This window comes from Chelonoidis abingdonii, chromosome 15, assembly GCF_003597395.2.
Source record: "Chelonoidis abingdonii isolate Lonesome George chromosome 15, CheloAbing_2.0, whole genome shotgun sequence".
Classification (NCBI taxonomy): Eukaryota; Metazoa; Chordata; order Testudines; family Testudinidae; genus Chelonoidis; species Chelonoidis abingdonii.
The window spans coordinates 26,119,165-26,141,171 of record NC_133783.1 but is presented as its reverse complement, the minus strand read 5'-3'; the positions used below and the strand labels follow the sequence as shown (position 1 = coordinate 26,141,171).

The 22,007-nt window shown below is 39.2% G+C and overlaps 1 protein-coding gene across 3 annotated transcripts in view; it reads left to right on the top strand.

The window, feature by feature from the left end:
* Positions 1–22,007, top strand: part of MICU1 (mitochondrial calcium uptake 1) — a 216,030-nt gene that overhangs the window by 126,888 nt on the left and 67,135 nt on the right. For all 3 annotated transcript variants that reach the window (XM_075072636.1, XM_075072637.1, XM_075072639.1), the window contains exons 7-8: positions 8,542–8,624; positions 16,958–17,155. In XM_075072636.1, coding sequence (XP_074928737.1) covers positions 8,542–8,624; positions 16,958–17,155 — 281 coding nt within the window. The remainder of the gene's footprint in view (positions 1–8,541; positions 8,625–16,957; positions 17,156–22,007) is intronic.

Sequence of the window (22,007 nt, the reverse complement as noted above, 5' to 3'; positions counted from 1 at the left end):
TAAATCACATAACATTTGTTTCTTTTTCCTGGTTGGATGACTTAACGCTTACAAACAAGAGTGAGGACTAACTCATTGTGATTTGGATTGCCCTGTGATTGTGGGGACACTTCACGGAAGAGGTAGCAGGAGATAAGCAGGCCTCGAGAATGTTAGGAAATTTTTAATGCATTTCTTACCATCTGTCCCACAAGGAAAAGCATTGTATTTGGCTCCATGTATGGTTTCCCAATCTAAGAATGCCAGCGTTTATTTCTGACTGAGAGAGGAGGACACAAAACACTGGAAGCAAGAACTGTGGACAATTTTTTGCGGTAGTCTCGTATGAAAAATTCTTGTGGAATTTTAAAATAGGATTTTATAAAATCAAATAGTGATATCCCTTTCATAGGTTTTTTAAATTATCCTTTAGAATGGTTATAATTAAAGATACGATTCTGTCACGGTGGTCCTGGATTCTATGACATTCTGGGACCTCTTGACTTCTTCCGGGGCAGGGCTGGAGCTGCTGGCAGTCCCAAGACTACCAGAGCAACAGCCCTAGGGTCATGCCCGCTAGGGCAGTGGGGGGGCTGGAATCGCGGCTGGCAGTCAGCCTTGAGGCTGCAGGAGCAGCTGACTGGCAGTCGGCCCCGGGGCTGGCAGAGTAGCAGCGGGACTGGAACAGCTGCCAGAGGTCAGCCACTGGCAGTGCTCTCATTGTTAATCCCTTCCACCACCACCCAGGTATTTTTACTAAAGGTCAGAGACCCGTCACAGGCTTCCATTAATTTTTGTTTATTGGCTGTGACCTGTCCCTAACTTTTAGTAAAAATACCTGTGACAGAATCTTAAGTTTAGTTATCCTCTATTAAATTCAAGAGGATAGTTGAAAATGCTGAGAAAAGGTACAATTTTTATAGAATTCAATAGGATTCTTTTTCCGAAGAGGGTTTTTTTCAATTTTTTCTGCTCACGTTCACACAAAGTAATTGCACTGTTATGTGTATGCGCACTGTCTTGTGATGCCATCTTTGTATATCAAAGCAGTCCTACATTGCATAGGTAGTTGCTGCCCTCTTAGATAAGCCAGCAATGATCTGTGCAAGATGCTATTCCAGAGGATGCCTGATAGAATCCATCCTTAAGTATACTTTCTCCTGCATCCTCCCCTGGTCATGCTTCTGGAACACAGCCAGGTTGCCATGTATTTCCCTGACCATAGACTACCTCAAGCTACAGGCACTACTGCCAATTCTCCTGTTTGGGATTGTGTGATGTCTTCCTTTTCTTCCAATCTCTGAGATTTCAAGATGACTTGTGAACGGTCCTGGCAGGAACCTTCACCCAGATTTACTCCCAAGACTTAGTTTCCACAAACTTGCATGTGAACAAAACCTCATGTCACGCTGTGTGGAGTGGTTCACAACTGTGAGTTCCGGTTTCAGGAAAGACTGTAAAAAAGCAGGGCAGACACTCCAAACTGTCAGTATATTCTGTAATTAGATTTCACCAACCCAGTAACAAATATGACCTCCTGAAGCACTAAACAAGTGTTACTATGGCGTCCCAGACAGTCCGCTTGGGCACTCCAGTCTGTCTGGCCACCCAGGCAGTGATAAATGGTCACTTACACCAAAAATCACAAAATATTTAGGTTGCTTCCAGTGCCAAGAGATAGGTCACTTACCCCAGATCAGTTTGTACCTTAGATCTCACAGCAAAGACAATCCTGGTAGCCAATCCTATAGTAAACTAACTAAGGATTAATTAACTAGGAAAAAGAAATGAGGGAGTTTTTTACAGGTTAAAGCAGGCAACATATATGCACAAATGCGTTAGTCTTTGTTTCTTAAAGTTGACAGAGATGTAATAATCAGTCCACTGAATGTCTTTTAGGGTTAACCCAAGTTAACCCCGGGGATCTCTGTTTTTGTTTCTTAGCTCAAGTCTTTGTGAGAATCCAAATAGCAAAGAGATAATTATTTCTTTTTGTGATCATCTTTATGTGCTCTCCCCGCCCAGAGTTTAAATCGATGCGACAAGGGCTCCTGCACATAACTTCTTCATGGTTGGATGGGGCAATCAACAAAGTTTTTATCCTTGATAATCCTTCATGATGGGCGAGGGAACCACATTTCCTGCCTAGATTCAGAAGTTCAGAACAGGCATTTTTACAGTAATAAAGCAAAACGTACATATTACCTTATAGCATGGGATATAAAGTTTACAAATACGATTGATGCATGCACCAACTTACAAGCATTTTATAGAGTCTAAACACTAAATGCAGCTTTACAAGACTAACCCCTATCTTAAATAATATTAACGTATAGTGAGTTGGTCTGGTTTCTAGGTCTGAATATATCAGTGCTTAGCTGATACCTACAGCCTTGGCCAGAGTTGGCACCTGGTTTACCAGCATATCACCTCGCTGGCAGGAGTGTTCATTGAAAATGAAAAATATTGAGTGTTAACACAGCTGTATCTTGAACATATGCAGCTAATCCTATTCAAACTAGTGAATTTCCTAGCTTTAAGCTGTAGAATCCTGCTTTTAAGGCCTGGCCCATATTTTTGTTCATAGAGAAGAATCTTAACTGTTCTGTGCTTCTCTTCTTGAACTAATCCTTCCTGAAGACAACTTTCTATTAAATGTTCTACTGTTTTATAATATATTTCATGTACCCTTGAGAAGTCTGATTCCTCATTAGTATTTTGATCCGAGTTTAGCTTTGCAGTCATTGCTTTTGTAATTGCTTATTAAGTTGCATTCTTCACTCCAGTACTATATTTGCCTTGGTTTTTCCCCCCAGACAGTAAATGCTTCAAGTATACATTTCGGCCTTATTATAAGTAGGCTTGGCAAAATTTGATTTTTATTTTGGTATAGTTTTGATAGATGTTAATTGTTTTTAAACTTTTTTTCTATTTTCATTTAAATGTTCACAATTGCAGGAAATTGTTGGACAGGGTAGACAATAATTTAGTGACAGTAGACATTGAGATTCAAAAAGTTAAAGCTTTATAACCATGAAAAACAACAAACAAATTGCCAACATCACATGTCAAAATATATGAAGTATATGCCCTTAAATCAAACTCTGCTCAGTTCTCCAGCAGCCTTTTTTTTAAACGTCGCCTATTTGTAAATTTTAATGATAGAAATATTTTTTGTCCGTTTGTGTGAGTACAGTGAAATAAAAATCTAATCCTTCCAGACATAATTGTAAGGTTTTTTTGTTACTCCATTATCAGACATAACATGCTGTCCCCTAGCTCCCAATTATATAAAGGTCTATAATCTGTTTCTTCCCTGCTATCATGGAAACTGTTTAATCATCTGCAAGCCATTGCTCAGTCTCCAAGGGGAGTCTTATGAGGGTGAACTTTTATGTGGCCCTGATTCGTTCCTGGAGATAATGTCCTTGCTGAAATTCCCTCACACAAAAAAGACTGGAAGTTTGGCCAACAAGCTAGCATGCTAAGTCATAGAGAAAAATCACCATGCTGATTCACAGGCTTTTAAAAAATATAAATCTCTATTAATCATTGGTGGCGGCAAGTGGGGAGAAAGGTAAGATGTTTTTTAACGTTTTTGAACCCAAAGATAGCAAAAAGAAAAAGCGTGCTATTGGTTTTAGATTTAAAACAGCCCTCTCTTTTGGTTGTGATATTCTTTCTGTGTTGAAGGATTTTATATTTTGGAGACTGATTATAAACTTCAAATATTTTATAAACGTTACATATTGTGCCCTTGTAACTTGCATTTTTTCACTTTGGGGCAGAGGGATGAAGGTGGGGAGTAGCTATTCAAATATTAAGCCACAAATGAGTCATTTTTCTGGAAATAATTTCTAATAAAACACTCTAGTTCCTTAGTATAGTCACTTATAGAGTTATTAAACTTCAAAACTAATATTGAAGTCTTGAGCTGCTTGTACACCATGCTGAAATTCAAACAGAAAAATGGGATGCTTCAGGGCTTTCAAAGGAGTAGCAAGCAGTAAGTTTTTCCCCTCTTAACAGGTAAAGTTACCTAAATGTGAAACATCACAGAAAAGAAAACTACTTGAGGAACATATTCATACAGGTGTGAAGGGACATTATTCACACTGCTTGGTCAACAATTTGGCATATCAGGCATTTGTTGGCTTACGGGCATGTGCCTAGGCAGGTGACACTTTTTCCTATGTAGTGTTTTTGTTCCATACGTGTGAATAGCAAGCATATTGGAATTGACAAGAATTCCACATTCAGAAGCACTTGAGACAAATTTGCAAGCTTCAGTTAATAATGGCTGCTTCACAAGTGTAGAAAAGACAGGTACAACACAAGAAAAGTGTTGGGTGAATGGCTTGCTTAAATATAGCTTCTACCAGTTAGTGTTTAAATTAAAATAAAATGGCCAAAGAATCTTTTTTAAAAGTAAAATCCCCCTCTTTCCTGTAGTCTTCATTGATTTAGCCTTCAGTGTAGTACTGTCTGGTAATGGAGGGTACTCAGTTACTTTAACTGTCTACTATTGTATTCTTTTAATTCCACCTCTTGTATAGTTGTTGATCGTTTAAATTGAGTACATGTTAGGTCTGTTGATTAATAGCAGTTAGCTTGCAAATAACTCAAAAATTAATCGTAGTTTGAATCGCATGGTTAAACAATAGAGTACCAATTGAAATTTATTAAATATTTTTTTGTTTTTCTACATTTTTATACATATTCTGTTCTGTGTTGTAATTGTAATCAGTGTATATTATTTTTATTACAAATATTTGCACTGTAAAAATTATAACCAAAAAACAGTATTTTTCAGTTCACCTCAAACAAGTACTATAGTGCAATCTCCTTGTGAAAGTGCAATTTACAAATATAGATTTTTTTATTACATAACTGCACTCAGAAACAAAACAATGCAAGACTTCAGAGCCTACAAGTCCTCTCAGTCCTACTTGTTCATGCAATCACTAAGACAAATAAGTTTGTTTACATTTACAGGCCATAACGCTGCCCTCTTCTTACTTACAATGTCACCAAAAAGTGAGAACAGGCATTTTGTATGGCACTTTTGTAGCTGGCCTTGCAAGGTATTTATGTGCCAGATGTGCTAAACATTCATATGCCCGTTCATGCTTCAGCCACCATTCAAGAGAATATGCTTAAATAAGAACATAAGAACGGCCGTACCGGGTCAGAACAATTATTCTATGGAAACTGGCACGTAAATATCTTGCAATGCTGGCTACAACAGTGCCATGCAAATGCCTATTCTCACTTTCGGATGACGTAAACAAGAAGTGGGCAGCATTATTTCCTGCAAATGTAAACATGGAAACTGTTCCACCGAATAATGGTACCTTCTGTTCAAAATGACATGGTTGGATTGAATGTGCTTAATCAGTCCATCTAATTGGCTGAACATCCCTTTATGACTTTATAATGATGGATTGAGAATTGGTTGTTTCTTTTATGAAGTCCTTGCAGCCGGTCTGTGATCAGGTTGTATGGTACAGTTCTCTCATGTTCAGAGGCATTACAGGTAGTTTTTTGTTTTTTCATCAAGCTTTTATGTATGGATTTATTTCTGTTTGTACAAATTTTGCCAGAAAAATGTGGCTGCTCTTTACAATAATTTCCAGATTAGTGGAAAAGGGGAAGGTAGTAAATATGGATATGGATTTTAATAAACAATTTATCTCAAGAAATTGTCTTCACAAAATTCATTAAAATTGGTTTGGCTGTTTACACCATTACGTGGAACAAAGATGGCTGAAGAACTGCAGACAACAAGACGTGATAAATGGCAGTGCATCAGACTGGGAGACAGATGGGTTAGCACAGGTATTGGTGTTCAATCTGGCCTGCTTTAACATCTTTCTTAAAGAGCTTGAAGAAGTGGGTAAACAGCATACTAATGATATTTGCAGATGCCAATGACGGCAGAGAAATAATGCTGCATACATAAAGGGCTTAGAAATATGAGTAGAAAAGAAAATGAGATTGAATTTAAAAAAACACAGATTTAACATATCTGAGGGGAAATAATGAAATGAAAAAATCCTGGTTAGGAGTAATGCCATGTGTGACCATGGAGTGACGGTGGACAGAAATAAAGAGCTTTTGTTTGAAATGCAACGTGTCAGCCCCCCCCCCACCCCAAAAAAAAGCCAAAGCAGTTTTTTTTATTTACACAGAGGCATCAAGTTACAGAAAAGGGGGGAGATAACTGTGTCTGAAGGTACTTAGGGTTGTGAGGTACCTCATCACCACCTGCTCTTCGTATAAAGCAGCCTTCTCTGTGTCTGCTGTGGATCAGCTCCCTGAATGCACCAGCCTGTGGTAACACAAGAACTATTTTCCAGGCCTCACTCCATCTGTACAGGTAGAAATATGCACATGCCGATTCTGAGTCCCTGGAGTGTTCCCTGCAGTGTCCAGCCACTTGTCTACTGAACACTCACAGAATTATCAGGCCCAGTGTTCCCAAAGGAAGAGAACAAACCAGTTTATCAGATCAACAGTTTGTGCAGCTCAGAACCAGCACCCTGCTTAACACCGGAGCCCTAAGAAATATTTGTAGTAAAAACGAGAATAAGTTTATTATTAAAGAGAATAGAGATTCAAGTAATTATGAGTAAGAATCTTGGAAACAAGCTTACATGTAGTACAAAATCATAATACTCTTTCTGAAGACTGAACAGGTTCACCTGCCTAAAGCAGTTAATCTCACCCAAAGTTCTCTTCAGCGATTTTCAAAGCTTGGTTGAGACCCCTCTTTTATAAAGCAAAATTGCTCGCTTTTTTCCTTGCCCAGTGTCAAGTGCCAGGGTGTTGTCGTTGCCTCCCAAATATAGTGGTGCAAACCCCTTCCTCTTATGCCCAGGCTGCTTCCTGTTTTTCCTTTTGGAAAATCTTAATCCTTCATTTGCAGTCAGTCCACACTGCTGGTAGGGGACCCACTGTGAAACATACAATGTTTAATTTATATGTAATCAGCCAGATGGATGAACACTTCTTTTGAGATTGTGTCTGGAGTTATTTTTGAATGGCAGCTCAATGCTGTTGTGGAGTGAGTGGGTCCATCTGACCTATTTTTACTTTCCTTTTTTCTTTTGATTTGAAATGAATATATTAGCAAGAGGTCTATCAAGTGATTAAAAAAATTAATCACAATTAATCGCACTGCTAAACAATAGAATATTGTATATTTAAATTTTTTGGCTGTTTTCTACATTTTCAAATATATTGATTTAAATTACAACACAGAATACAAAGTATACAGTGCTCACTTTTATATTTATTTTTATTACAAATATTTACACTGTAAAAAATAAAAGAAATAGTATTTTTCAATTCACCTAATACAAGTACTGTAGTGCAATGTCTTCATGAAAGTTGAATTTATAAATGTAGAATTATGTACACAAAAATTGCATTCAAAAATAAAAAAATGTAAAACTTTCAAGCCTACAAATCCACTCAGTCCTACTTCTTGTTCAGCCAATCGCTAAGACAGAGAAGTTTGTTTACATTTGCAGGAAATAATGCTGCCCACTTCTTGTTTACGTCACCTGAAATTGAGAAAAGGCATTTGCATGACACTGTTTTAGCCAGCATTGCAAGATATTTATGTGCCAGATGCGCTAAAGATTCATATGTCCTTTCATGCTTCAACCGCCGTTCCAAAGGAAATGTGTCCATGCTGATGACGGGTTCTGCTCGATAACAATCCAAAGCAATACGGACCACTGCATGCTCATTTTCATCATCTGAGTCAGATGTCACCACCAGAAGGATGACTATCTTTTTTGGTGGTTTAGGTTCTTTAGTTTCCTCATGAGAGTGTTGCTGTTTTAAGACTCCAACAGGATCCCTGGAGTGCAGCCTGGGACCATGGGACAACTGTGCCCCCTTAACTCTCCACCCTGGACTGTCTCTCATAATGCTTTGCTAGTGACAAGCAGCAAGCCCCTCCAGGCACTGTGATTACTCAGCACAATAGCATGTTGAGCCCCACATCCAGCTAGATTGCATGAATGCTCCCAGAGCCACTTATGAATCACACAGAGTAAGGCACCAGCCAAAACCCTCAGCTTCTAGCCTTGTACCTCAGGAGTATGATGTCTGCACTGCTCAAGACGATCAGTGCAAATTTATTAATTAGTTCACCACTTCATCAATGGAAAGTGGATATATAGACTAGCCTTTGAAACCTGAGCAGATTTACCACACATTTCAGGCAAACTCACTGGTAAATATAAACAGTAAAAGAAGTTTATTAGGCAAAAAGCCAGAGGTGGTTACCAAAAGAAATAAAATATAAGCACGCAGTCTAAACTCTCAACCCTATTAGACTGGGTAACACCAAGATTCAGCAGTTTTTCTCACCCCACTGGATATTGCAATCCATGGTATACAGGTTTCATTCTTAGATACAATAATACATATATGATCAGCTAGCAACAAATCTTCCTTTCTAATCTAATTTCTGCTGCTTTCTTAATTCAAATGAATATTGTTTAATGGTCAATATTTTTCATTTTAATTATGTTTCTTCCTATGTAGCTCCCCAGAGGAATTTTGAAATTGCCTTCAAGATGTTTGATTTGAATGGTGATGGTGAAGTGGACATGGAGGAGTTTGAACAGGTAAAATTCTGGGAGGTTGACTTCTTAAAGATGTACAACCAAAGACTTAATCATAATGCTTACTATACAACATAGTTATGATGGTTTGCTACTAGTAGGTATTGGCACATAGGTGATAGTTCATACATGCTCTTTCTATGCACCACAGGCACCCTTTTCACTTCAGCTTCCAGTAGGGAACCTTTAATTAAATCAGGAGAATTACATGCAGAATAATCCGCAAAGCCACCATCATTGTTCTATGACCTTGAGTCTTGCGAAGGTCTCATGGACACCCTAGTTCCACAAGCAGAAGAAATGAATTGCCATGCTAGCGTAACTAGTGTTAGGGATTCTGACCTTGCCTGCTCATATTTTTATTATGAAGCCAATGTTGTGTCATAATAGTGAATAACTGTGCTTAATCTGTCTGAAACATAAGACTTTATCCGTTTACATAGATCTACTGTAGCATCTTTGCTTGACTGCTTTGAATTTACTTTCCTATGTTAATTTTCCCCAACCAAAGTAACATTCAATCCCCAATCATATTCGATTTACACAGGTGATGAACCTGAGCCCAGCATTGGTATCATCCATTGGAGGTAGAGTGAGACAAAACAGATCTGATTTCTGCTATGTGTATGTACACATGTTCACTGTCAGATTAGGGATGTGTTGCTTTTTCTTGGACCACAATTTGTGTGGAAAACAGGCTTAAGAGCTCTGAAACTCAAAAAACATCTTTAATTGCCAAATAATAGAAAACCTCCAGAGTTTTAAGACTGATGAAAAAGAAAGGTGAATGCATTCACAAAGAGAAGGAGGTAATTAGCTAGCTAAATGATGAGGCACAGTACAAAACAAGGGAATAGAGTCAGAGGAAAAAGAAGGAAAAAATGTTATTTTACATTTGTCTCCATTATCCATTTATACCAACATTAATTATTTATAATATACTGGATTGTACTTCAAATGTTTTATTTTCCTCCAGAACAAGAAGACACAACCAAAATATTCAAAAGTATAATTAGATACACAGAATGCAGATTAGTGGCGTGGCCAGTGTTCTGAACACTGACTCCCTTAAACAAATATCAACCATATCCTATTTCAGCAGTATGTTTATGTTCTCATCATAGCATCTGAGTGCTGGCCTGCATCTCTTATGGGAAAAACTAGGCTGAGATCTAATGTTCATCCAAGTCCTCTCGCCGCAAACTCCACACTTTTTAAACAAGAGGAAGAACATTTTAAGCTCTTACAGACATTGCAGACATTCTGGCATTTTCTGCTGAATTCCTGGATGAATAATATATCTTCTCCATTGGAAGAGTTCCTTTGATCCTTTACCTGCCTAGGTATGTTAAGAAAAGCAAACAAAATTAGTAAGAGTAATATCTTACACTTACTAATAGTTTAACTTCCAAAGCAATGTTATTTAAAGCAAGGTAACAATTGATTAGTGATCTTTCAATTTCATTTTCTAACATGACCTTGCTTCTTCTTTTTAGTATTTGGTTCCAAAACACATTAATCTACTGTGCTGTAAAATACTGCATATAACAAATAGTCATTCCTTGTGACAATTGAGAGTCATGTCATTTTTTTCCTGTACAATATTTAAGCCAACCCTGAACTATGGAGGGGTATAATGAAAATTAATTTAGCAAGCAACTCTAAAGGTGACACAGAAGCATTGTATGAGCAATCTATAATTTTTACCATACTTTCATAACTCTACGCATTATAGCTCTACACGTCGCCAGAGTATTTTATAACAATGAAAAGCAGAAACTACCAGTTGTGTGGAAACACAGGATTTGGTGTCAGACTAAGTGACCCTACGTTTGAGTTTTTTCCACAGAGAACAATTGGAAAGCATGTATGCTAGTGAAATAGTACTCCAACAGAGAATGTCCATGGATATCTGAGAACATAAAGGTATCTTGGAATAATATAGCTACTAATTCTTAGTCTCTCTAAAATTAATCGATATATGGTGTTACACAATATGCTGATGGTATGTATTATTCATTGAAAACTAGGGCCAGAACAGGCGAGACTTGGTTTTAATTTACTTTGCTTTCTCAAAGTAAAGGAAATCTTTGGGATCCATTCTGCCCCATATCACTTATGGGTATACTGTGACTGCTATTTGTTTACTTCAAAGGAAGAGCTGTGTAACATGCTTTACTTCCTCCATCTAGTTCGTTTGTTACAGTTATGCACACAATAGTGTGTGTATAATTTCCAATTGATATGGAGTGAGGTAATTGCTTATAAAATGAAGACCATTGCATCAATCCATCTTTTCCAGAGTGGAAATGTGAATTGAGAATTATTACGCAAGTCATGGCCCCATTCACCACTTGCGATAGGTAAGGAGGGGGATTAAGCCCCATCAAGCAAGGTTAAGAACTTCAATTAGTCGGACTCTGCACCTGAGAGATGATTAACTAATTACCTCCTGGCCAAAGAAAGTGGAACTAGTTCTTATAACTAGGCTAATGGAGCTCAGTTAGGGAGACAGGTGTCTCTGGTGTAGAGAAGCATGGGATAGGGTTTAACAGACAGGAAACACAGGAGGAAGAACTCTGCTTGAGCTGGTTAGGTTCCTGCAAGGGAATCCCTAAGATAGGGCCAACAAAAGAAGGGCAGAAGGGGGATTAGTTTAACGATTTGTTTGGACTCTGATTTGGACTTGCTTGTGCTACCCCGTAAGAGGTTTAGACTTTCATGTGACTTGGCTGGAGGTGAGCTGGGAGAAGACAAAGGCTGGGAAAGGCCATTGCAGGGCAGGGAAGGTCCCAGGAGGGGGCTCCAGAGACTAGTTGTTGTGCAATGCTGTGACCAGAGACAAGGGGGTGCCAATATCGTGAGAACATACTATTACGCTACTGTATCTCTACTGGCCTGGTTTTAAAAAGTGTTGAGATCCCTCATCTTTCATCAGCCTATATGTATCAGAAACATTATATTTCTGACCATTCATATAGTTCCAGAATATGCCACTTCCTAGTCATTTGACCATATTTAATCATTCCAAAAAGCTTCTTACACTACATTTAGTAATCAGTCAGTTTAAGCATTTTTATATCCAGCTAAAATGAATCATTGTTGAATGTTGATAAATTAATTTACAGTATCTTAAGAAAAAGAGAAAATAGATAATTGATTGCCAAAAAGAAGGCTGAAGCTAAGACAATATTTAACAGAAATCAAGACTTTTTTTTATTTTGGTTTTTTATATAAAATAAGTTTTGAGGGTCAACATTTATAAAGTACTCTGAAGATGAAAGTGCTAAATTCTATTAAGTAATCCCAGTCCACATGATATGCAAAGGGAAGTTTCAGGTGTATTAAGAGGACATTTACAAGCCGTTAGGGATATGAATATATATTTATACGAAGATTCTTACATGCTTCTGTGCATATACAAAGGAATAAAGTATATTTTGAAGAAGACTATAATCTCCCCAAAACTTAAATCCACAGCTTCCCAGCCAGCAGTTGAAAGGAGCTGTCTGTAGAAAGTGGGAAGAGGTCAAGAATATCTAAATGGGTGCAGCTATTTAAGAACAAGAACACTGACTCCAGTGACTATCCAAAGAACATTCCTAGATTCAGCTCTTTGCAGATAGCAGTATAAATGATTTGATATACTTTGCAAGTAAAACCCCAAAAAACCAAACCAAACAAAAATCCTCACTGTGCTTCCTTTCGTAGGGATATGTTTATCTTTCAAGAATTTATGCAAATACCCAAGAGGGCATATGATATTCCATTGTCACCATTGCACTGCACCTTTGGGTGCCTCTCGATGCTTTGCTGCTCCAACCTGGGCCGCTCTCAGCCTACCAGCATGTAGGTCGCACCCTGAGTGTTTGTGTATAGGCATAGCCCTGGTTCAGCAACTCGGATTCCAGTAGTCTGACAGCAAACATCAGCCACACACAAGCTTACAGCGCCCTTGGTTACCACTTGCAGGGTGATCCCAACACATTCCCAATCCTGGATTTTCTTCCAAAATGTGTGTTCTGCACTGTCCAGCCTCTCCTGGCCAGTCCAGATATATTAGGTCTATTGCCCCTCTCAGTTTGCTACCCTAAATAGAGTTACCCACACAGTTCACAACACCGGATTAGTTTTCATTAAAGAATAAAACAAGTTTATGTAACTACAAGGAGGTAGGATTCAAGGCAATACAAACAAGTCATTAAAGACAAAAATGGTTACAAGAGAAATTAAGATAAAATACTTCCTAGTACTAAAGCTTAACAAACTAGACTTGATCAAGGCGGAAATATTTATGTGTCCATACACACAAACCATGCATACACTTTTGGACTGTGTGATTTATTTTAGATTGAGACAAACAAAAGGGCCATGATCCTTATTAGGGCCTGCAAGCACTGCTATCATATAAATCGGGATGGCCAAACTGGCTTACAAGCCACATGCAGCTCTTTTACCATTAAATTGTGGCTTGCGGAGCCCCCCATGTCCTCCTGTTTTTCACCTACCAGTCTTTGGGGGATAGGGGAGCTAAGAACCTCTGCCTTGCAGCAGGGTGGTGCAACAGGGGCTTCTCCTAGTGGGGAGGGGAAGTCTCGGGGCTTCTGCCCAGCGGGGATGAGGGGCCTTGGGGCTTCAGTCTCGCAGGGAACACCTGCCAGGACTCAGGGCTTCAGCAGGAGCAGGGCTGAAGCCCCAGCTCTCAAACTTCTGAAGATTGTTATATGTGGCTCAGAGGGCCAGTAAGTTTGGTCACCCCTGATATAAATTATCTCCATGAATGCGTTATTTCCTGTGTAATAGTCTGCCATGAGCTGAACACTAGCTTCTGCAGGAAAAGGTCCTTAAAGATTCAACTGCAGTGTTCCAAACCAATAATAAATTATATAGCTTTATACATAATTACTTACAGACCGTCACCTATATCTGTATGCAAAACTCCTGTTAATGTTGACATTTTTGACAAATGGAAAATGAGGTGACTATGTTCAATGCTATTAAAGGCAAAATGTTTCGATTTATATTTTAGTGTATTAAAAATGTGAATCCTCATTCTGATTTCATTCTTTTTTTTTGTTACATGTTTTTCTTTCCAAATTATTTTAAATGACTTTTCTTGTATTGTAAGCACATCCAAATGTCTGTAATTTGGGGGAAGCATTTAGGCTGTGGGGAGCACAGCAAATCATTTGGGGTAATTGAAGTTTTAAAAGAGAGAGACCTGTCTGCTTTTCATTTTTAGGGTGCAGCTAAGCCTGTATCTCTGCTTTCCGCCCCCTCTCTCCCTCCTTGGTTCTCTCCACAAGCATGTGACATTAGCCTTTAGAATATTTCCTGCAGGGCAGTATTAGCTCACCAGTTTCCTAGGTCTAGCATTCCACATCCGCTTATAACAAGGGTCCTACATGCTTTTGATATTTAAAACCTTTTGCAGCTGCCGCATTGCTTTCCTCCCCCTTCCAGCATGAGGAGGAGGGAGAGAGGATTGCCAGCAGTACAGCCAGTGTTTAACCTCCAGAAGTCTTCCAAGGAGAGAGAGGTGAACAGCCCTTCGCTTCCACCTTTCAAAGTATCTCTTTCCTGTTGAGGCTAAGGTTTGCTCCACTAGGGTCCCTTGGCTTGGGCTGACAGAGGATGCAGGCATACTCTGAATATCATAGCAGTTGCACTCCTTTGACATTGCTTTCTAAAAAGGGATTTTCAGAAGCAGCAAATGGTCAAACCTGCTAAATTGTTTTAATTTGAGAATGGCTGTGGCCTCTCTCTCACTCTTACCCTTTTTCTTCTTGGCAACACAAAGAAGCCTTCTTCCTACTGATGTTATTCCGTGACTCAGAGGGTGGGGCCAGCAGCAGAAGGCTGTCATAGGGCAGGTGGTGAAAGGGCTAGGAAGTAGGTGTGTGAGGGGTTATACACCTTGTATGACACATGCATTTGGCAACCGTATGTGTATCTCAGGTTAAGTGTCATGCATTTCACAGAGATTGAGACTCCTCCACTGAACAGCCTTTGCCCAGGTGAGGAGGAGGATTTGGGTTGGAAGCTTAGAAGACCCTATGTTTCTTGGTTTCCTTTTCAATTGAGTGCTGTTAACATTTTGTGTACAGTTCACAACTCTTAGCACTTACCAAAGCCTCAGATTCCTATCCCAGGAATCAGGAACTATCATTCCCCCTTCCCATTCTACAAATAACAAAGTCACAGCAGGCAGGGCCACCGAGCCTTTTAGGCTGAGTGTGCTAAATCTGTGAATGTGGCTGACCTCTCTGTAACCACAGCCCTAACCAGTAGATGGCACTTTCCTTCCAGAACCAGGATCAAGACCTAGGGATCTGTATATCCAACAGCCCACTGCTGCCTCCAAAACACCTGTTTAATCCATTGGGAAAGTGGGTGTTCTTCACCTCTAGGGACTATTCCACACAGAGGATAACAACCTACTTCTGATACTAGTTGCTTGTATAGTTCAAGTGCAAGAGATCTGTGTTCTGTATTTGAAGGTCCTGAGTTCAAACTCTGATCCCTATCCATGTGGGAGAAAATAGCATATGATCATGTAATTAAAGAGTATCTCAATACTTTTGCACAAGGGAGCAGGATTAAGGTTGCATGCATAAGAAATGCCAGACAATGTGAACAGGGCACTGGACTTGCGATGAAGGTTCAATTCCCAGTTCTGCCACAGTGTTGCTTGGTGACCTTGTGCAAGTCACGTTCCTCCTTGTGCCTCCACTTCCCAATCTGTAAAATGGGTGGAATGATACTGACCTTTGCGCAGCACTTTGAGGACTATGGATGAAAAGTGCTATTAAGAGCTGGATATTATTATTATGCTATTTATATTATATACACATAGTGAGTTTTGTCTAAATAGACGGGACCTCCCTTTAAATTGGGAAGAGGACCTTGGAGTAATTGTAGTTGTTACAAATGCACAGTGTTTTTAAGGCTGGAAGGGACCATTAAACCATAAAATCTGACCTAGAATTGCACCGAGTTACCCTGAATTGAGTCCAGGAACTTGTGTTAGATTTTAGTCAATCTATGGTCAAAGACATCAAGAGATGGAGAATCCACCACTTCATTGTTTGTTCCAATAGTTAATAACTCTTGAAAAACTGTGTCTTATTTCTAATTTGAATTTATCTGGCTTTAACTTCCAACCATTGGTTTTTGTTATGCCTTTCTCCTCTGGATTAAAGAGCCCTTTTAGTATCCAGTATTTTCTCCCAGGCATGGTACTCATACACCATAATCAAGTCACCTTTTTGATCTTTCTTTTGATAAGCTAAACAGATTGAGTTCTTTAAGTCTCATGCTGTAAGACATTTTTTCCATCCCTCTAATCCTTTGTGGCTCTTTTCTGTACCCTTTCCAATTTTCAGCATCCTTTGAAAATGTGGCCACCAGTACTGGGTCTCATCAAATGCCATATACAAAGATAAAATCACTTTCCTACTCCCCTGTTTATCATACAAGAATCCTGTAGTCCTTTTTGCCACAGTGCAGCATTGAGAACCCATATTGAATAGTTTTTCTGCTACCATCTCTAATCTTTTCTAGAGTTGCTGCTCTCCAGAATACTTCCCTGTTCTGTAGGCATGGCATGCATTCTTTGTTCCAAGGTGTCTGACCTCACATTTGGCTATATTAAAACATTTTGTTTGTATGGGTCCAGATACCCTAGCAATGCAAGTCGCTCTGTATGACTGCCCCGTTCTCATTATTTACCGCTCTGACAGTCTTTGAATGCAGCACACAATTGGCTTCATTGTAACTGGTCTACATAGTTTCTCAGGAGCTTTCCTTCTGGTCATCTTTCTTGAGGGCTGGGACATACTTCTCCCAGCCAAGAAACCAGGTTCTTTGGTGGGTGCAGGCAAGCTTACAGCTGTTCCTTCCCCATATCCCATGCAATATATCTTGGGCTCTTGCCTGCTGCTTTTCAAAAGATAAACTCCCTGTTGTCTACAAGTGACTCTGCTTCTCTAATGCTTTTGCTGGTAACACTGTTCCCTGCAGGACAGGGTCAGCTGGAGCACCAAACTGGTTAAAATATGAAGGTAACAACCATGTTTTTAATGTGTGTAACTGATTTTTTTTTTTTTTTAAACTGAGGATTGGAGAAAAAAAAATCTAGATCCAGCCACCCTATGCACTGAAGTAACAGAGTAACTCCTCTTTTTACAGCTAACCACTTTACAGACTTAACAGCCACAAAATGGTCAAGAGTAACACTTCAGCCAGTTGGCACAATTTAACAGTGATACATTGGCCAACACAAGTATTTCTTTATGATGCCATTTTCCTAGCTTACTATTTTTTTTCCTGCTTAGGTCCAGAGCATTATTCGCTCCCAAACCAGCATGGGCATGCGTCACAGAGATCGTTCTACTACAGGAAATACTCTAAAGACTGGCTTCAACTCTGCCCTGACGACATACTTTTTTGGATCAGATCTGAAAGGAAAGCTGACAATCTCAAACTTCTTAGAGTTCCAGCGCAAACTTCAGCATGATGTTCTAAAGCTTGAGGTGAGAATTTGTTGACTTTGGAGGGGGCTGACTGAGATCAGTCATGGAGTGCACTACTGTGGTGTACTGAGATCACCTGAAGGCTGTCTTCATAAGGGTGAGTGTGGATGTGGGCAAGGAGGGAGAGCTGGTGCTATAAATGTATTATAGCGGCTGCTGAGACATAGGAATTATCGTACAGAATCAGATTAGTGGTTCAATATCTTGCTGACAACAAGTTACCCAGCACGGATTGGAGGTCACTTGCTGGGATTTCTAGTGTTGTCCCATTCTTACATTCTGTGAGAGCATTAAGCAGCTCCCAGTCAACACACGCTCATATTCTGACTAGCAATCCTGCAAACTCAGCCTGGGCTCTAAGTGACCAAGTGTCGTATCTTACATTTCAGCCAGAAATAACTATTTTGCAAGCTAAATAATCTCCTCACTTAAACCTGTGCGGCTCAGTTACTTTCAGTAAGGTGGCACACATGTAACTAGCTAAACCAGTAATGAACTCAAACAATTCTATTTGATGTACAAGAAGGAACAAAATCCTGTTGCTCTTTCTTCGCTGCTAACTGGAATAAAAAGGAATCAATTTCTCATTAAATTAATCAGTACAAATAATTAATCCTTAAAGTCAGCAAATGTGACTCTGAATACACACAGGGAGCAGACTGATTGAGTTAGGAAATTGCTTTTTTTTTTTTTTTTTTAGTGGCATTTTTCAGACTAGAACTAACTACATTTTTTGTTCCTCAGTGGTCTGTAATTGGAGATGAGAAAAATAAACTTTAAGAGTTGTGGAAAAATGAAACTAGTTTCGCAGTAATGAGGGTTATAAATAAATAAGGTTATTTCATGCTCAGTGGCTGCAACAGCACTATACTCCCTGAGTTTTCCAAACACCAACATTGCCCCTCTACACCATGCAAAAATTGTCTCTGAAATATCTTCCTTGCCTATTGTTTTAACCCACATAGTCCCTCCACTAGCTTCCTCTTCCCCAGTGCCTCGGGTTCAAGCTTATCACACTTCTCAAAGCCTTACATGACTTAGCCCCTCTCCACTACCTGCCTTTGTTTTTTCATGTCATCCCCCCCCCCCCACTGCCTGCTCTACTCCACGAATGATGTTAGTCTTGTCCATTCATTTATCAGCTTCTCACGCACATATCTCAGTGGCTTCATTCATGTTCTTTCCTATGTGAGGAACATTCTTCTGAGTTCATTCATTGCTTTATTCACATTCATGTATTTCCCAAAGACCCATTTCTGCAATGAAGCGGATGACATTTCTAGCTGACTTGTAAATATAAGTTTGAAGAGTAATTATGAATAATTTGTCTTTAATTTTAAAAGCAGTATTATAACTGAACCTTGTATTACCAAAGCCCTGCAAATCACCACCTTGATCACTGAAGTAATTTTTGAACCCCTTCTCCTTGCATTGACTTTTTGTCTTTAGGTAGTAAGATCCTTTGGGCAGGGCATATTCCTCCTTATTCTGTTTAGAAAGTGTCTAGCACGTTATGGCATTATCAGAAACCAGTCCCCTAATGGGTCACTCCCTCATATGGGCGTAATTATCCATGACTGCTGCCCACTTGAAAAAGAGATGGGAGGAGGAGGAGAAATCAAGCAATTCTGAGGAATTTTTCCAATATATAATCAACTGGTGGCTGCTTTTTTTTTTTTTTTTTTTTTTTTTTTGAGTGAGTGAGTGAATTTAAAAATCACTATCAATAATACTCAAGGTTGTTTTGAGTGCTATAACTGCAAAATAGATTTTGAAGAAACTGTTTACTTCTCTAAAGGGTTGGATTTATGTATGTTTCAACTACTGATTTGAAACTCTATAAAGCAGCTGTTCTCTCAGTGGGAAGCTCAGATTTTTCTTCCAGGAAAATGCAAAAAGGGACATTATCTTACTCTGGGCCCAGCCAACAGAAAACAGTCTATTGCAGGAGTAGGCAACCTATGGCATGCGTTCCGAGAGCTGATTTTCAGTGGCACTCACACGGCCTGAGTCCTTGCCACTGGTCCGGGGGGCTCTGCATTTTAATTTAATTTTGAATGAAGCTTCTTAAACATTTTTAAAACCTTATTTACTTTACATACAACAATCGTTTAGTTATATATTATAGACTTATAGAAAGAGACTTTCTAAAAACGTTAAAATGTATTACTGACACGTGAAACCTTAAATTAGAGTAAATAAATGAAGACTCGGCACACCACTTCTGAAAGGTTGCCAACCCCTGGTCTATTGTATTGAACATACTGTATGGTCAGTTTCTTTTGCTGATTGCTAAGGTGAAAGAACTCTTTCTAGCTAGGTTAACAGCCTTCCCTGTTGATGTGGTGGTGTTTTTTTAATTAATTTGTTTTATCATCAAAATGTTCACACATATTTCAGGAAAGTTTCAACTGAAACACCCTCTGAATAGGATTGTATCAGGTAACGCCTGAATATTTTTCTCATTCTCTACAGGAGAAATTCTAAGACAACAGTTAAGAAACACTGGAATAGTGAAGTCCTCTACTTCCTCCTTTTGCTTACGTTTTTTAAACATAATTATATTTCCCATAATTTTGTTAAGATCTCAGCAATTTGCTCCATCATGGCTGTGAAGAGTAAAAGTAACCACAACCTGGGGAAAAACAGAAGCTTTTAACAACATAATAGAACTCTCCTGTGGTTTGGGTACTTCTATGATTTATTTTCTTCTCCACTTATACCTTGCTGCTTAATTACAGCCTTTGAAATCAGAAATTGGCATGCAATGTAGTTTATGGTTCCCACTGTATAAATTAAAACATGTATGAACTATGCAGTTGGTTGGTTGCCCTCCGGATGTTGCTTTTTCTTACCGGATAGTTAATGCACATATTTCCTCGGTTGTTGTCACTCTGCAAAAGACAAGTGCTGTTGTAAGAAATGTTTCTCCTTTGAATAAGCAGGCTGAGCCATCCTGTTTACTCTTGAGCAGTGGTGTAACTGTGTACTCTATCCTGTTGGGATATGCAGTGTTTTGCTGGTATACCACCATATGGATGATTTTGTTCCACTCATTTGAAATGGAGGCAATTTCACATCATACTTTATACTACTTCTGCTTCTTAGCTTTTTCTTATAGATGCCACTGAGGACAGGGTAAAGAGGAAGAGGGAGATTGGTAAGATCCTGGCAACCAGTGTTACATTTTATTATTAATATTTCAGAAGGTCTCCTCCCTCGCTCTTCCAACTGGTTCCTTATTACTAGCAATGGGATGTTGCTATTAGCATCGAAACATTGGTGAGGTATAGCTTGAGAATACCAACACCAATTTGCTATAATATGGTATTTTTAGGAAAATTTACTGGCCATTATTTCCTGATGGCCTAACACTTGTGATGGAATCCAATTTTGAGTCACCCAGTCTGTTCCATAGGCTTGGTGTCTCAGAATTAGTCTGCCAGATGTACATGGAAATTATTGCCAGGCCTTGCACTTAATGTGGGACCAGCAGACGCTCCTGGTGCAAGCGCCAGGATTGCTCCCTGTCAAAGACTTCTCGTCTAGTAGTGGAGAAAAGAGATACAAAGTGAATAGCAATGGGATTTTCTGAAAATGGTGTTACAACCCCAGGCCTCATTTCCATTGTCCTAAAATCTTGTTTCTCTTGCAGGGAAGAGGTTGCTGTAGTGGGGAGTCAGCAGCCAGTAGGATGACTATGCGTCCCTGAAAACAATCCTTGTTTTCAGGGCCTGTCTTGGCACTCAAGGAGATTTTTTTTTTTTGGTTATTTTTAATAAAAACAAATTGTAAGAGGCACCATTGGCACCCTGCTCTGAACAGAGCATGCACACACTGCATGGAGTCCTAAATTATCTCTTTTTAGGATTTGGCTTTATTGATAACTCCATTAACAACAACAACAAACTTCAGCCGCAGACTTCTCCACAAGTTCAGCTGTTCTTAGGGCTCTCCTGTTGGATTGCCTGTGTCCCAGAAAGATACTCATAACCTTATATCCTGGCTGGTTCTAACAAGAAGCCAGCTTGAATCAGAAGCAATACTTTACATCCTTATGCAGCATTCCAGTTCCTGAAGTTAGAATGACTCAGATGAATTATTCATTCTTTTGCCAGGTCTTACAAATGACCCACCCTGTTAAATGTCATCTGAAATATTGTGTACAATTCTCACCACCCATGGTCAAGAAAGATTAATTCAGACTGAAACAGGTGCAGAGAAGAGCTACTAGGATGACCAAGGGAATGAAGGGCCTATCTTGTGAGAAGAAGCCAAAAGATCTTGGCTTGTTTAATCTCTCAAAAAGAAGGCTGAAAGGGGGGGATATGGTTACTCTGTATAAATACATCAGGAGAGTAAACACCATAGAGAGTGAAGAGCTATTTAAGTTAAAGGACAATGTTGGCTCAAGAAAAAATGGGAATAAACTGAAATTGAAGCCCACTGCTTCTTGTCCTATCCTCAAAAGTTAAGGAGAACAATTTTTGTCCCTCTCCTTGTAACAACCTTTTATGTACTTGAAAACATTCTCATATCCCTTCTCTGTCTTCTCTTCTCCAGACTAAACAAAATTTTTCTATCTTCTCTCACGTTCTCTAGACCTTTAATCATTTTTGTTGCTCTCTGCTGGACTTTCTCCCATTTGTCCACATCATTCCTGAAATGTGGCACCCAGGACCGGACACACTACTCCAGTTGAGGCCTAATCAGTGTGGAGTACAGCAGAAGAATTACTTCTCGTGTCTTACTTACAATACTTCTGCTAATACATCCCAGAATGATGTTTGCTTTTTTTGCAACAGTGTTACACTGTTGACTCATATTAGCTTGTGATCCGCTATGACCCCCA